The sequence below is a fragment of the Rhineura floridana genome, chromosome 20 (assembly GCF_030035675.1).
Source record: "Rhineura floridana isolate rRhiFlo1 chromosome 20, rRhiFlo1.hap2, whole genome shotgun sequence".
In the NCBI taxonomy this organism is placed as follows: domain Eukaryota; kingdom Metazoa; phylum Chordata; class Lepidosauria; order Squamata; family Rhineuridae; genus Rhineura; species Rhineura floridana.
Window position 1 is genome coordinate 12,222,897 of NC_084499.1, and position 17,519 is coordinate 12,240,415.

The window sequence follows — 17,519 nt, forward strand, 5'->3', positions numbered from 1 at the left end:
TTTCTGAGATGACTTCATTAACATCCATAGCGGGGCAGGGAACCATTATAAGAAACAGTCATGGACGGCACAGAGATCCTGGCATTGGTAAGCTAATTAACACACGTATGATAAAAATTGTTAGTCTTATCTGATTTAACCCAGATGTGATAGGACTGAATTTTTCGATGCGTTGCAATTCAACTGATGACATTTTAATCTCCCTCTGAAGTTCCTCTGCACCTGAATCGCCACCTTAAAATCAGGAATGGAAATATTCTCTCACTGATTCAGCCGTTCCTGATGTCAGGCTTGTGTCCATTTATTCTTTTGCCATCAGATTTGCTGAGACAGCCAGGGAAAGCCTTGCATTTGGTTTCAAAAAAACAGTAAACAAATCCATGGAGGATAAGGCTATCGGTGGCTTCTAGCCATGATGGCTATGGTCTGCCTCCACTCTCGGAGGTGGTACACCTCTGGATACCAGTTGCCGGGAATCATAAATGGGGAGGGTGCTCTCAGCAGTTTAAAAACATTCTGCATGGCGGGCAGGATGGCTGCCACCACCCAGCGCAGTGTCTTTGAGAGGGGCCAGTTATGGCTAACATGGGCCGGGTAGAAATAGAGCGGGCGGCCCTTGTGCGATGAATGTCACACGCTGCTTCTTACCTGCTAATTTCAGTAGGCCAGGGCCATTGGGTTATGTCCACGTCATGCATTTGAAGCACGGGACCTCATCCCCCCCAAAAGGAATTCTGGGAAATGTAGTGTTATCAAGGGGAATTGTTGCTTTGTGAGGGGGTAGACTACACTTCCCAGGATTCTTAGGGTTGGGTCAGAGGGGAGGACCCATGACTGGTTAAAATGCCATCAATGCATTTTAATTGTATGGTGTGGGTGTGAACCTATTGTATTTAATATTGCGTGGATTTTTTTTAAAGTATTGTGTTTTACATGAGCTGGTCAGTGACCGAAATATATATAATGTAATTGTGATTAACCAAACATATAAACACCATTCTGCATTATAAAATGACATTATAGTCACATGCCTGGATAGGCTTGCCCAAACAAACAAAATTCAGCAAGCTCTGAAAACGACACAAGCTCTGTGCCTGCCTAATTAATAAATAGTAAGTCACAATAATAATTAATGATGATAAATAGAAAGTTGTCATTATAGTAATTGATAATAATACTTAAGTCATACAGAGATAATATATGTCTGGATTTTAAACAACTTTCCTTGCCAAGAAATTGTAACTGTGTGTCCTGATCTGAAGCACAGTTTACTTGGAAGTAAGCCAGGCTCAGATCCGTGGGAATTAATCCCTTAAATGCTGTCAAGACTGGGCTTATGATGGGCATCTCCAAGTCTCTGCCGCGGCACACAAAAGTATAGGCTTTGAATGAAATTGCTGACATGGAGTTAAGCGATAGGAGAGACACACACTAAATGGAAACAGTGCGGTAGGGTGATTTACAGCTCTAGAGGCTGAAAGTTGTGGCCTCGGAGAGAGGCCAGTAAGCTGTTTTCCTCTGATTGATGCTGACAGGGCCATTTTCAGTAGGCTTCACAAAATGCGTCACGGACTTTCGGGGTCGACGAGGGCCAAGCTGAATCTTAAGTCGTTTCAAGGCATCCTTTTGATTTTACATCCATCCTATTTGTTTGTACAAAGTCTGCAGGGAGGTTAGATGACAATGCCAGCTATTTATAGAGCATGCATTCTGATTTGTTCACGGGGAGGTTAGATGACATGGCGTCAAACAATTGTTATCCCTCGCTTCTAGTGCATTTCCCTGTCACTTTCCCTATTGCAAAAAGTCCAATTTTTTTTGGGGGGGGGGACAGGGTTTGTTGCGCGCGCATGCCAAATAAACTGTAACTGTGCAACCTGAATTTGCTGATATACAATGGAATCCCACCCGAAAATAGCAACGGCCTGGAACTCTGCCCTTGGTGGCTGCATTTTTAAATTTTAATTCTAGGCTGCAAGCTCCCCGTTTGAAGCACTAGAGAGTATATTCCCCCTAATTAAAATGAATACCCCCTCCAAACATGCACACCATGCTGCATGGCTGTTGCCGGAAAGTGTAGCTAATGATTGCCTGATGCAACATAGTATCAGCTCCCTGTCAGCAAATTGCAATGGATTCCCAATGAGCAACCAGTGATGTCTAATCTCTCTGCAAACAAATTGGGATTGAATGCGCAATAAAACAAGTAGTCCTCTGGAAGCAACTTCCAAACATCCGGACTGCCAAAGGAGGCAGGGATGGTGGCTTGCTCCTCCTGCTTTCTGGGATCTTATTTATTTATTTATTTATGTATTTATGTATTGCACTTGTATACCACCCCATAGCCGAAGCTCTCTGGGCAGTTTACAGCAATCAAAAACATTAAAACAAATATACAATTTAAAACACATATTTTAAAAACAATTTAAAACACAGTTTTAAAATTCAAAACAATATCAAAACAGTTTTAAAAACACATGCTAAAATGCCTGGGAGAAGAGGAAAGTCTTGACCTGGCGCTGAAAAGATAATAGTGTTGGCGCCAGGTGCACCTCATCAGGAAGATCATTCCATAATTTGGGGGCCACCACTGAGAAGGCCCTCTCCCTTGTTGCCACCCTCTGAGCTTCCCTTGGAGTAGGTACCCGGAGGAGGGCCTTTGATCTTGAACGTTTCCAAACTAGCACGTGCTCGCTTAAGAGCAAAACATCTCTCACTGGCTTGCTATGTGCTCAACCTCTCAAAACAATTGGAAAAATATGTTTGACAAATGTTTTTACATCATCTCTCCATGCCCCCCTCCAAAAGGACCCATGTATTGTTCTGGGAGAAGGAATGTGTCTTCAGTTGCTAATGATCATAGTGGTCTTCTAGGGTTCTTTTTTGTGCTCTGTTTTAATCTTTTCATCTTACAACTGAGAAATAAAAAAAAAATCAAAAATCAAACTGAGGGGCCAGGATATAAGATCCATAAAGACAAAGAACGTGGTATGGGCCACAGAATCCAGCATTCTTGACATCTCTCTCCTTTTAAAAAAATATAAACAAGATTCTAGTCCTTATTGCCTGTGACTGTGACTGAGCAATGTGTGCTCGTATTTCAGAACCCAGAAAATGTTTCTGTGGCGGGGGGGGGGGGCACCCTGAAGCAGCAGCAGCAATCTACAAAGCTCCATTCTCTGGCTCGCAAAAACATCTGCAAATGTTGTATACGTTATACCAATTTGTTTGTCAAACTGGACAATATATCATGCCAAAATATGTACTTTATTGATCTCTGAATGTGTCCTGATGTTAAGGCATATTCACTGGGAAGTAAGCCCACCTGAAATCAGTGGGACTTATTTCCAAGCAGATTAATAAATTGCCTTCTGCACCATTGTCTCAAGGCGATGTACGATAAAAACTGCAAAAAAAAAGGTATGTTTAAAACAAAACCAACAGAAGCTCATGGCAGAGACCTATTCATCCAGCTGGGAAAAGCCCATTGTCAGAACAAAAATTGTTCTATTGTTCCCAGAAAGTACTGATAGTGTCGTCTCTCGGCCGGAATACTATTCCGCAGAACAGGAGCCGTCAAGTGGATGCAGTGAAGATTGGTCAGCTCATCTTCTGAATGTACAAAGAGCAGGATGGTGTGATATCTTTGCACAGTTATGAGGCAGGCTTGTAGTGGGAGATATTTTGTTTGTTTTAACAACAAAAGCTGTAGAGTCTCTTGCGAAGGGCAGACTCAGCAGAGAGGAATATCCAGAGCAGTTTTCTGCAGTGCAGTGCAACCTGAGGTTTGTTTCTTTAGAAAGATTTATAGACCGCTTAATCACAAAACTCTCCAAGTGGCTACATGATATTGTTTTACTCCAACGCCCATCTTTCCTGTGCATTGTTTGTACTACCTGGAAGGCTCCAGGCTGGGGAATCATCATCATGACATACCCTCCAAATGTTTCTGTATTACAAGGGCAGGGGACCTTTTTCAGTCCAAGGGCCATGTTCCCTTCTGGGCAATCTTCCAGGGTCCACATACCAGGGAGGAGCAATCAGAGCAATGCATGAGATTTCTACCTTTGCAAAGTAGGCTAGTTTCTACATCACTCGCACGCCCCTCTCTGTTCTTCATCCAGGCAAGCGAGAAGCGTGATCAGAGTTCAAGTACACATTCCAGTTTGGCAAAATACTTGGGAAGAGTGCAAAGCTGAGTCAGGGAAGGGTGTGGCCAGGGAGGGTGTGCAGTTTGGGGAGAGTCCCAGGGACCAAACAGTAGAGGCTTGGAGGTCCACAGTTGCCCCCCAGGCCTGAGGTTCCCCACCTTTGACATTCCCTGTTTTCTGATACTTGTTGCAAAGTAACTCCATCAACAAACCGGGATCTGATCCTAGCTAAAACTTATTTTGGGGGTGGGGTGGGGAGGAGAAACATTAACAATAAAAATATTCTGTCAATCCTGACTTAAACGTATAAATTAGTTTAGGCAGACTATGTGTTGGAATAGATATCCAAACGAGATTGACAATTATAAACTGCTAGCAGCCGTGGGCCCATCCATACCTAGCAAAATCCACTTTTTCCGTATTTGCTTGGTGGCCTCGAGATCCATGTGTGTCCTGTTTGTGGTCGGATTCATGTGAAAACCTGATTATCAAGCATCCATATGTGTGGGTGCTGATGACTCCCCAAAGTCCATCCCTTCAGTGATTAGTCCATAACAGTTGTTGGCTTTTCGTACGCATTTTTGGAAGAGCGCAGAAACTCTCTCTCTCTCTCTCTCTCTCTCTCTCTCTCTCTCTCTCTCTCTCTCTCTCTCACTCACTCACTCACTCACTCACTCACTCATGTGCAGGCTTGTGGATGTGCTATTGGGTGGGAAAGAGACAGGGCCTGGCATATGATGGAGGAACGCCCGTGGACTGCTTATTGAAGGAAAGTCTGCGGCATAGCATCTGAGCACACAGACGTTCATGCAATTGATTATTGGTACCGTAAAACATATCGGGGTTGTGGTGGTATTTCTAATGCAGATTTGTGAATGCAAAAGTCTGTACTAGCTTGCAGCGTCATATGGATGACGGTGAATTAATGAGGACACAAAGTTATAACATTGCAGATTGTACAGTTGTATGGACAGGTCACTTGTCTCTGGTGTTGCCTGGGAACTCTAAGAAACCTGCCAAACCAGTGCAGTTTTCCAAGGCTCAGTCTGCCATCTTGAATCAAGATGGCGTCCCGTTGTATCCAAACGTAGACGAAAACCCGCTTCTTGATCTTAGGAACCATATGGCAAAATATAGTTACGATTTGTGAAGAGGTGTCCAGATGGACAGTGAACAAACTTTCCAAACTACATAGTGCATGCTTTTTGTATGTACGCTTTGTACATGCGTCCGTTGACCGTTCCTATTTAGTGCCTCTTGGACAGACATGGGGGAGGGCTGTGTGAAGCTTTATGAAACGCTTACGAGGGAGAAGAGGCTGTGGCTGGGGAAGATGTATAATTCAATGAGCAGAGCTGACTTCTCTGAACCGCATGCAAGCAGGAAGGGGGCGGGGGGAAGAGAGGCATGTAAGCTTCCTCTTAACTGGACTTTTTCTGTGGTGCATGTGGTGGCAAGGAGAAGAGTCTTTCTGAGCAAAGCTTGCATGGGAGCTCTTCGTGGTTACTGAAAACGACTTGGTGTAAAACAAAGAGCAGAACTCATGTGTCGATAGCAAAATCTTTAATTGCTTGACAACTGTGCGGGCGAAGAGAGAAAGAGAGAGACCTATACAGAATGTGAGAGAGCAAATGCTGGGGGCCTTATCTGTTGTCTAAATCTGACGTTGTTTGTTCAAAAATAGAATTTATTTGGAAACTTTTTTAATGCATGATAGTTGAGTAGCGGTGGAGGTAGCATGCAGTGCAGTGCAGGATATAGAAAGCTGCCTTATGCAGAATCAGGCGGCTGGCCCACCTACTTCAGTATTTTCTACACCAGAGGTTCCCAAACCCACGAGCTTCGTTCAGGTGGTCTACAGCATGGTCATGTTTATATTTAGTTGCCTGTCTATTTTAATTTTAAAAACATATATTAAAAACAAAACCAGACTTATACAATGATAAACGCCAAGCATACGAAGCGTACATGACAGAAATAAAAAGAAAAAGGGGGGGGGAACAACTCAGCAAGCAGAAAATAAAAGCACAAAGTGTTTCATCACACAGATGGATAACTTATATATATACGCGCACACACACACTTTTTCATATTTATTCTTAATTGCATTTTTATTGCTGCATTCATTTCTTATAGTGGATTTTATTGCAATGCAAATGGTATTACCATAAAACACAATATAAGGAATGAAAGAAGCAGTAAAGAAAAAGTAGAAATCGTTGGTGAAAGTCGAAATAAAGTGAAAAGCCTGCGGCAACCAGTGCAGCGCATTGCAATTGCTACAACAGGCATTGAGTGGCCTGCCAAGACCATCTGCAATTGTCAAGTGGTCCATGGGGGGGAGGGGGGAACCACCAATCTATACCTCTTGGCAGCATCTCTCCAGGGTTTCAGATGGGGTCTCTCTCAGCCCTACCTGGACATGCCAGGGATTGAACCAAGGGCCTTTCGCCTGCATCGCCAGACTCCCTGCCTGGAGAGCGGCTGCCCGTCGGTCTGGACCAGATGCGGGGGACCGTTGGCTCTCCAGATCTTGCTGGATTATACCTCCCATCTGCCCCAGCAAGCCGGGCCAATGGGCCTTGCAGTTCAGCAACATCTGCAGGGCCAAAGGTCCCCCACGCCTGGTGCAGAGGCTGTACCAAGCTTGATGGGCCAATGGTCTGACTCAGTCGCTTCCTACGTCCCAGTCCTGCTTTCTCTTCTGATACCTGAAGGGTGCTTTGAATGTGACGTTGCCAAATAGTGTTGGCTCAGGTTTTGCAGGGCCATTGGGCAAGACAGCCTCTGTAAGCCCTCCTTCTTCAGGGATCCCCCCTTCCTCCCCACCCTTGTCTCTACCCGTTCCTCACCATTGCTATAACATCTGCTTGCTTGTCAGGCAGAGCATCGGTGAGCGAGCAGGCAGTGACATCTCCTCCCAGCACCACCACTGTTGTGTCTTTGCTTTCTCACTCCCTCTGGGCCAGGGGGCCCCCCTGTTGGGATGTGGGCCCGCGTCAGGTGCCCAACCACCCTGGCCCCGGCAGTCCCCCCGCTGCAGTGACTCGCAAGAAGTGATGCAATGGCGATGTTTGCCTTGGTCCTTGCCTTCCTTCCTCTCTCCCATCCACTTTCTCTGCCGCGTGCGTTGGCACTTCTGCTTCTTGTTTGAGCTTTGCCTCTTTCTGTGGCTTTTGCATTTTTTTAAAAAAGAGCTTGCTCTTTGTCTGCAGACAGGGCGGCCCGTCTCTCTTTGACTTCAGTCCGACTTGCGTTTGTTTTTTCCTCGTGGGGTTGCTGATAGTGGAACTACAGGGAACATGTGCCGAGAAAGGGAACCTTTGAGCAATCCAAGTTCTCCCTGTAAACCAGAGGAGGGGAAACTCTGCACTGAATTTATCCCTTCTGGCCTTTAGGACTTTACTAGGCCGGACCCTTCATGCTTTTTGCGGTGCCTTTCTCCTCTTTGGGATGTGCCCCAGGAGGATTTGGCCAAGAGGAAGGGCCGTAGCTTCGTGGTAGAGCATCTGCCTTGCTGCAGAAAATCCCAGGTTCAAGGAGGGCTGCAAACCCTCGAGAGCCGCTGCCAGTCAGTGTTGGCAATACTGAGCTAGTTGGACCAATGGTCTGACTCAAAATAAGGTGGCTTCCTATGTTTCTCTGCCCGTTAACTTTGATGGTACCTGTTGCTTGCTTGGATGTAGGACTGAGGGGTGGGTGTGTTTAAAAAATCTTTGGCTTTTGTATGGCTGGATCATCATCATCCATGTCCATAGTAAGTTGAAGCTGAAAGGCTCCAGTCCACCTCTAGGGTTGTAGCCTACTTGGTTCTACACAGAGTAGACCCATTTGAATTAATGGAGTTGACCCATTTAGAGCCATTGATGTCAATGGGTCTACTCTGAGAAGAGCTTAGCTGGATGCAACCCTTTGTTGTGTTGCATTATGCACATTCACTGAACCCCAGACGGGGATGTGCGCGCCTGCATCTGTCAGCTCACATGGGCCCGAATAAGCACTGCGAGGCAGGCTAACATCCAGGTCAGCCGTCCCCATAGATCCCACTTTGCTAGAACTGGGGCATGTCATTCCTTAGTAGGGAGGTAAGAAGATGTCGCTTTCCATTCCGCCCTGCATTTGTTGCACTCAGCACCGTTTCTGTTCTACTGCAGTTCGCCTCCCCCTGAAACCTCTGTTGTTTTTCTTGATGTCTGCTGTGGTGAAATTATGTAGCTTTGCGTAATTAATGTCCTTAATTGCATAAATTACTCAAATTGCGTTGTCATGACGTTCTTTCACCCCACTCATTTCAGTGCAAAGGAAACGCAATGCAAATTGGGAGGGGCGGAACATACTGTTTGCAGACTGAAAGCAACAACACCAGCTAATGCCAGTTATATTTGCTGGATTGAATTCTCTTGCAGAGACGGGAGGAGTAAACGAGTCTCGACAGTTTCCACACCTGTGTCTGTTTTTGTCAGAATGCTCCGACACCCCTAGCATTGACTGACTTCTGAAATGACCCTGTTATGTCGACTGTGTCTCTCCCCCCATAGGCCCTCATGCCAATTGCATTGGTAGTGGGGAGATGCCCAGTGAGTTTCCCCTTTCCGCTTCAATCATGGGTGCTCTCTTTTCTGTGTCCCATGCCCTCTGTGCAATGGAGATTTTCCCACCCTCACCTGGATGTGGATTTTAATTTTTTTTAAATCTAAATATTTGCTTTTTTTAAAAAAAAAATGAAAGTGAGGATTCTTGGGGAGTTATCTGCCCTGCTGTGCTCCATTTGCCACATTCCTGTTGAATTACTGAATTATTATTATTATTATTATAGAATAAGAATTCATTACCTGCCCTTCACCTAAAGGTCCCAGGGCAGATTGCAACAATTTTAAAGCACATAATTAAAAACAGTTAGAAACAACCTAAACGACATCACAGAAAATAGCCTGGGTCCTAAAAATATACATCTCAGGTGTCGAAGGCCAGAGTAAAGAGGTGCATCTTCAGCATTCGCTGAAAGCTGCACAGTGAAGTTTCCAGACACACCTTGGTGGGAGGGAGTTCCACAGTTTAGGGGTCACCACAGAGAATTCCCTCTACCAGGCCACCACCCCTTGAGCTTCCGAGGGTGGCAAAACTACCAAAACGGCCCCCTCTGCTGATCTCAACACCCAAAAGGGTCTGTAGGAAAGGAGGTGGTCTTTCAGATATCCGGGACCTAAGTCATTTAGGGCTTTAAACACTAACGTGAGCACCTTCAAGTGGGCCCAGAAATGAACTGGCAACCAATGCAGCTGTTTTAGAACAGGGGTTATGTGAGACCTAAAGAGAACCACAACCAGTAATCCGGCTGCTGCATTTTGGACCAGTTGAAGATTCCGAGTCGTCTTCAAGGGCAGCCCCACGTGAAGAGCATTGCAATAAACCAGTCTGGAAGTTACCAGAGCATGGAGCACTGTCTTCTCTGTCCAAAAGGGGATAAAGCTGGCAAACCAGCCAGAGCTGGAAAAAGGCGCTCCCAGCCACTGAGGCCACCTGAACCTCCAGTGACACAGTTGGATCAAGGAGGACCCCCAGGCTGCGGACCCGTTCCTTCAAGGAAAGAGCAACTCCCTCCAGAACAGGCCATCTTCCCACCTCCTGGACATGAGAACTCCAGACACATAACACCTGTCTTTTCAGGATTCAGCCTCTATTTATTAGCCCACATCCAGTCCATCACTCCCTCCAAGCACTGGTTCAACACCTCGACTGCCTCTCCTGATTCAGATGGAAGAGAGAGGTAGAGATGGGTGTCATCTCCATACTGATGGCACCTCACTCCAAAACGCCAGATGACAGCTGCCAATGGCTTCATATACATGGTAAATAGCATGAGGGACATGATGGAACCCTGCGGAACACCACAGGATAATTCCCATGGTGCTGAACAGTAGCTTCCCACGCCACCCACCTCTTGGATACAAGAGTTGCCGAGGGAGAGATCAGTGTGTTTGGATATAACATGGAAGGCAATCAAAGAATTTGGAAGGCCTTTGATGCCTAATGAGGGTTAATGCATCTTTGCCACTTGTGTCGCCTGCCCTGTGTCATGTGATACATTAGCAATGGATCAGTCGCAAGTTACATAAATAAATTGTGTCACCCTGGATAAATATACTGGACATATTCCCTTTCCAGTTCAGGCCTGTTTGTTTGTTTGTTTACTAAAACACCCTTATATATCTGCCTTTTTGCAAATCATCAGGGTGGTGTCCAGCAACATAAAATACATTTAAAAGCAATGCAAAACAGGCATTAATTCAGTCTGTAGAGCTGACACTGGGACAGGTGCCACGTAAACCTTTTTTCCACTCTTGTAAGAAACCGATCTTTTCGTGTGGCAGCACCTATACTTTGGAACTCCCGGCCCATTGACATCAGAGGGTGCCTTTGCTGTATCCTTTCTGTCACCTGCTTGAAACATAAATCTAATCCAGACATGTGTTTTAATTAGTTTCTAGCTTATTGCTGTTTTTAATTAATTTTTGGACATTTTTCAATATCTGTTTTTTAACTACCTTTTACTGGTGATCTTTTTAATTGTAAACTGCTCTGGGATTTTATTACAATCAAGCAGTATATAAATTTTGTTAAATAAAAGCTTTAAAATGAAAGAATAGCAAGACCTTAGAATGCCTCTGAACGCATACAGAGCTCCTTTCCCTTCTCCATCCCAGGGAATCATTTAAGAATGCAAGAAAAGCACTGCTGGGTAAGGCCAACGACCCATCTAGTCCAGTATCCTATTTTCACAGGGGCCAACCAGATGCCCGAATGGGAAGCCCGCAAGCAGGACCAGAGTGCAGCAGGGATTCCTGCAATTCCCAGCCACTGAGAAAAGCCCAGAAGGAGGGTGTGAGCCCTTGCCTGCTGTTGTGAGCTGCCAACTGGTGTTTCATGCTGCTTCTGAATCGGGATCTTGCATACAGCCATAATCTAATCACTTGTCAAGGAGTGAAGAGTGCCAGGCATCTTCATCCCTGATTGATAACCTGCTGGCTTTGTCTCTGACTACTGGCTGAGCATCCATTGTGGTTTATCTCTACCAGCCAGCCTGTGTTTTTTGCTTTTTTGCTTTTTTCTTGGTTATGTGTTGGGGGAAAGCTGGAATGATGTTTTTAATGACCGCCTGACCCCTTGCTATAAGAAAGTTTGCCGTTCAACAGATCCAATTTTCTGCAGCCTGGATGATTAATTTCGGTCTGCTTTGCTGCTTGACGAAGGTCCTGTACCTTTTTTAAAAAACGTTTAAGAGATGCAAAGGCCACTTCATGTTCCAAGAGTCTCTGTTCAAAGTGATGTCTTCTACAGCATCCTTTAATGGTGGTATTCAATGGTAGTCCTACTCAAAGTAGATCCCTTGAAATGAGTGAACGTGGCTAACTTAGGCCCATTAATTTCAATGGGTCTACTCAGAGTAGGACTTAACTAAACGCCACCCTAAGTTTCTAGTCCTGATTATTATTAGAGTTATTTATTTATTAAATTTATATCCTGCCCTTCCTCCCAAAAGGATACTGTAAGCACAGTTCGGCCACTGGTAAACCTTGCATGAGAAAATGGCTAAAAAGTGGCTTTTAAAAAAAAACCTACAGCCTCAGGAGCTGCAGTTGAATATGGCTCTTTGGATGTATTGGGTGGAGATTTTCTTTTTAAGCTCAGCTTATTTTTGTAAAATTGTCACATGTTGCTTTGGGAGCCGGACTGACCATTGCTGGCAGTCAGAGAGCTTGTAAACAGAGAGAAATCAGCTGCCTCTTGCAGCAGGGCACGACGCAGGGGAGTCCCACAGAAAAAGCCTCTCCAGATATATATTTTTTTAATTGTGCATTCATTTTGATTTGTGCTCCTGCTGGTACTGGGCCAGTCATCTTGCTTTCAATACCGTTCGCAAAGTTTCAGAGTGGAAATATTGCTTTAACCCAATCAGTGCATGACCTGTAACTTACTGCTAAAATCCTGTAACTTTTTCATTCTGGGGTTTTTTGTTGCATTTGTTGGGGCATTTGTCGGGGCATAGCGCAAGAGCACCCCTCCAGGTGGCGATAATATCATTAGGGATGCATCGCAGGGCCACTAATACAGCAGAATGATGGGTGAATGGTCCAGTATAAATCCGCCACTAATGCTCTGTTACCTTGTCAGCGACATGTTGTAGACTACACCTGCAAAAAAACGCCAGGCCTCATCTATGTATTTAAAGCTGGATCGTAACCACTTTAAACAGTCATGGCTTCCCCCACAGAATCCTGGGGACTGTAGTTGGTTAACGAATGCTGAGAGGTGTTCGGAGGCCCCTCTTAGCCTCACAGAGCTACATTTCCTGGAGCAGTTTAACAATCTACCCCTCTTCCCAGAGGACTCTGGGAATTGTCACTATGTTAGGGGAATTGTGTGTGTGTCTCTCCAAACAACTCTCAAGATCCTTAACAAACTGCAGTTCCAGGATTCTTAAAAGTGCTGTGACTGTTTAAAGTGGTAAAATACTGCTTTCAATGTATTGGGCAGATGGGGCCTCAGTCTGCAGGGACCCATGAAATAAATCTCTCAATGACACCCCAAGCTACACTCCCTTTTTCTGGAAGGGGGGAAAAAAAGCAAGGTCCCTGCTGTCTCTTTAGCTTCTAACAGCACAAACCTGGCTGGCCGCCAAAGAGTAGGAGTGATGTTGGACTGCAAGCAGACTTTTGTTTTTAAGAGTTAGGAGAGAATTCCTATCTGACAGTAGCTTTCAGAGGTTTGCCTTGATGGTCTCGGAAGAAGTGAAGGAGGGATTGCTGGGTGCATCTTTCCAAGTGTGGGATTCTGTGTAGGGCACGAGAATGCTGACCAGTGACTAAGTCACTGTCTCGGTCACCCAACTTCTTGGCTGGTTTTGTCTTATTTCGCTGATCATCTTGTCTTTCCTCCAAGGAGCTCAAGGCCATGAATATGTGCTCTTCTACCACCACCACCCAGCTATATTTTATCCTTCCAACGACCCTGTGAGGTAGGATGGGCCAAGACGGAATGTGTGACTGACCTGAGCTCACCCAGGGAGCTTTGTGGCTGGGTGGGGGTTTGAACCTGGCTCCCTCTGGTCTTAGTCAAAAACTCTGACTTGGAGGCGGGGAACCTCAGGGGCCAAGTGTGGCCCTCCAGGCCTCTCTGTCAGGCCCCTGGAACTCTCCCCAGGACACACCCCTCACCAGTCCTGCTTTCCACCCCTCTTTGACTGTTTTTGCCTCACTGGAACGAGCCCTTTAACTCTGATTGCCTGGGTGGAGGATTACAGGGTGTGTGTGTCTGAGTGTGTGTAGAAACTAGCCTATGTACATTCGTTGCTCTGCCCACTTTTTGTTCAGGCCCAGTTCACTGCCGGCCTGGAGGTTGCCCAGATGAAAATGCAGCTCTCAGTCTGAAAAGAGTCTCTCACCCCTAACTGCGACGCCATGCTGTCTCTCTCTTCCTAATTCTCCCTTCTGTGTAGGGTTGCAAGGGGGGGCTTCCTCTGCCGTCAGAGCCCTTTCTGCAGAGCTGTTGTACTTGTGATTTTTGCCACGATGCTTTCTGAGGCTGGCCAGCAAAGCAGCGTAGGAGACAGCACAAGAGGCCCTCAAGAGGAAATGGGATGGTGCAATAGTAGTGAAAGAGCTCCGAAAAGTTGACAGGGTGGTGTGGTCAGCGAACAGCCTGCCTACAATTTTATTTGTTTCTTTGCCCTTATGTTCAATCCAGAAATTCACCAAGGGTTTTGCAACACAATCCTATACAGGCTTGTTCAATGGACCTTCCTCCTGGGTCAGCAGACATAGGACTGGAGCCTTGCTATACTTTCTAAGAAGGGCTGTGATCTACCCAATAATAATACTTTGTTTTTATATAAGCAGCTTTCAAAAACGGAGAGCCCTTTGCATGTGAGCCGAAACACAGCCATCTTTCAAAGTGTGCGCTTATCTGAATTTTGTGATGTAGTTCTCCATCCTAAGTTTACAAAAATACATATATTGGGGAGGCGTGTATGCGGATGAATCTATTAGTAAAAATAACATTCAAATGCATGATATTGGGAGCCATTGCTTGCAAAAATGTGTGCATTAGTCAAAGCTGCATGCAAAAAAAATGTGTTTGTTAGGAGAAATTTGCACTGAGATGCTGAAGAATGTTCGTGAGGATTTTTTTTAAAAAAAAAACCTCACAAATTGCTGCAGGAATATTCAGGTTGGGAAAATGAGAAAAAAAGCAAACCACAGTTGACAAGATTCTTCCATCTCTAATGGCCACCAAGGTTAAACCACCAAGGCTTAGGCAAATTAATGAAAGATGAGGCTGTCAGTGACTACTAGCCACAATGACTAGGTTCTGCCTCTACAGTCGGAGACAGTAGGCTGGGAATCGCAGGTGGGCGGAGTGCTGTTGCGCTCAGGGCCTGCCCTTCCCAGAGGCATCTGAGGGCCACTGTAAGACCAGGGTAGGAACCTAGGAAGCTGACTTATACTGAGTCAGATCCAATGGTCTATCTAGCTCAGTACTGTCAACACTGACTGGCAGCAGCTCTTCAGGGTTTCAGAGAGGGGATGCTCCTGGCCCTACTTGGAGATCCCGGGGATTGAAACTGGGACCTTCGGCATGCAAAGCAGATGCTCTGCCGCTGAGCTCTGGCCCTTCCCTGAAAGGATGCTGAGCTAGGTGAGTCATAGAATCATAGAATAGTAGAGTTGGAAGGGGCCTATATGGCCATCAAGCCCAACCCCCTGCTCAATGCAGGAATCCAAATAAAACAGAAAATAGTCCTTGGCCTGATCCAACAGGCTCCTCTTCCCAACAGCTGTGCACGTCAGAGTTGATGAACATAGTCTTGAAAGTGGGTTGTGTGAGTTTCTCGAGTCTACGCGAGTCCTTCATGGCCTTGCTGGCTCTGGTGTCGATGCCATCTCTCTGTTGGAGGAAACGGGATGTTATCTGATGCCACTGTTTTCTGTGGCTGGAGAGGGGAGAGAGAGAGCTCTGTCTTCCGCTGCCTCTCGCTTTGCCTGGGTTAAATGGCACAGCCCGAGACAGGAATTTCTGTGTGTCTCCCAGATGCATGGAAGGGGAGGGGGGAAAGCTGTCGGGGGGAGGAGTGCAAAGAAGAGTGAAGGATCTATTGTGCAAAGTGGTCCCAATCACGAGAAAAGGCACCCTGGCCTTAGGTTTCGATTGATGGATGGATGGATGGATTGATTGATTGATGGCATTTTTTATCATCCAAACCTTCCTCCAAAGACCTCAGGATGACCTGCATGGTTCTCCCCACTAACCCACCCACAGACACCCCAACTTTTATTCCTGCAACAAGCCTGCAAGGTAGGTTACACTGACAGCTGGTGATTGTCCCCAGTTTCATGAGGATTTGCCTTCATCCAGCACTCTCACAGCTGCCCCACTCAGGCTTTCTAGCACTCTAGCCTTTTAAAGTTCCACAAGTTGCCTGTTTTATCTCTGTTTCTTGACCCTGGGAGAGCTCATAAGCTTCTCATAAGATAACCAGTGAAGAGGAAACAGCAAAGGAGTGTTGCAATCAAATGTACAAATTGGGGGAAAATAAAGATGGCACATTGTAATGGTTAGCACAGGGGTGGGGACCCCTTGTCAGCCTGAGGGCCACATTCCCATCTAGGTAGCCTTCTGAGGGCCGCATGCTAGTAGTGGATGGGGCCAGAGGCAAAAGTAGGTGGAGCAATGAATGCCAATTTTGCCTTTGTACAATAAGCTCGGGTGGTATCCAATTGAGTTCTACTCAGAGTAGACCCATTTATATTAATGAACCGAAGTGAGCCATGTCCATTAACAGAGTGGGTCTACTCTGAGTAGAGCTGATATTGGATGCATGCAAGCCGTAGCTTCTACACACACTCCCACCTCCCTTGCTGTCCTCCATCCAAACAAGCAAGACAAGAGGCATTATCAGAGTTCAAGGACACATTCAAGCTAGAGGGGGAACCTTCAAGCAGGGCTGGTGAGGGGCGTGGCCTGGGGAGAGTTCCAAGGGCCAGACTGAGAGGTCCGGAGGGCCACATTCAGCCTGGGTTAGAGTGCCAGAGCAGGATTGATGACATCAAGCTCTTGAGTTGACCAAAGCTGGGAGCATATTTTGGGGCTGCTGCCGGAAAATCAGGACCACCAACCACTTGTTTTGTCCAAATTCTGTCTGTAGGCATCGCCTTGCTTTGCTGTTCGCTGGCCACTTGGAGCATATCTTCTAGGTCAGCTTTAAGGCCTTTCTCTCTTCAGAAACACTATCTGCAAAGGCCTGTTTGGGGACGGTCCACGCCAACTTTCTGGACGGCCATTCAATCTCTCTCCGGTCTTTTTCCTCCCTTTGCAGCCTGGGGTCAAAATGTGGAGAAATGTTGAATGAAGCCGCAATGTGACCTGCTTTTTCAAGGCTTGTATTGCCTCCCCCCGCTCTTCTAGAAGCCGCGATGAAGTGGCACAAGTGAGCCTCACCCCCACTTATTTTTCTTTGCCCCGGGAGGTTCTTCTGCCACGCCACCCTGCATCAGTCTGCCTTACCGGGGATCACGGGAATGTCCAACGTGGGAAGTGATGGCTTTGAATGGCAGCAGCTCCCCCAACAGGAGGAGGAGGAGGAAGATGAGCTTGAGGAGGGTGCGGATCAGGATGGAGTCCCTGATGTGGGAGAAAGCAAACTTGCAAGGGGCATGGATCAGTGGGATGTCTTGTCCCCCCACGAGATACCGGAGGACAACGGACTTCTGGAAGAGCTTAAGGACAACCAGGGGTTTTTGGCAGAAGGTGACTGGCGCTTTGACCTCGGTGAACTTCACGATTTTGCATGTGCAGGAGAGACCGACCGCAGGAGTCCCACTGACCCACACGGTGAGTAACGCAAGAGATCTGGTTCATGCTTCTCCAGGAACGCCCATCGATTGAGCGGAGGCATTTTAAGGCTTTGCTTGTGTGGACCTCGTTCAAATGAATGGGAGCTGCACAAGGAATGTTGAGAGATGCAGGACAAACAAGCGAAAGCACTTCTTTGCACAGTGCATAGTTAAACTGTGGCCGGTGTGGGGAACTTTTGGCCCTCCAGATATTGCTGAACAACAACTCCCATCATCCCTGGGCATTGGTCATGTATGTTGGGGCTGATGGGAGTTGTAGTTCAACAACATCTGGAGGACCAAAGAGCTACAGTTCCCATAGCGGTTTAACAATGACTTCCCCTTCTCAGGGAATGCTCTGCACTCTGTGAATGGGAATGAGGGTCTAACAACTCTCAGTACCCTTAAAAAACAACACATATTATTATTATTATTATTATTATTATTATATCCCCCCCTTCCTCCAACAGGCGCCCAG

General features: G+C 46.3%; 1 protein-coding gene across 8 annotated transcripts in view; it reads left to right on the forward strand.

The window, feature by feature from the left end:
• Window positions 1-17,519, forward strand: part of AKNA (AT-hook transcription factor) — a 73,595-nt gene that overhangs the window by 7,135 nt on the left and 48,941 nt on the right. For 6 of the 8 annotated variants that reach the window (XM_061604094.1, XM_061604092.1, XM_061604098.1 and 3 more), the window contains one exon: window positions 16,525-17,039. In XM_061604094.1, the coding sequence (XP_061460078.1) occupies window positions 16,727-17,039 (313 nt within the window). In that variant the 5' untranslated portion in view covers window positions 16,525-16,726. Of the gene's footprint in view, window positions 1-13,135; window positions 13,168-16,524; window positions 17,040-17,519 lie in introns of those variants that run through there. The other 2 variants (XM_061604095.1, XM_061604096.1) reach the window with 2 other exon arrangements.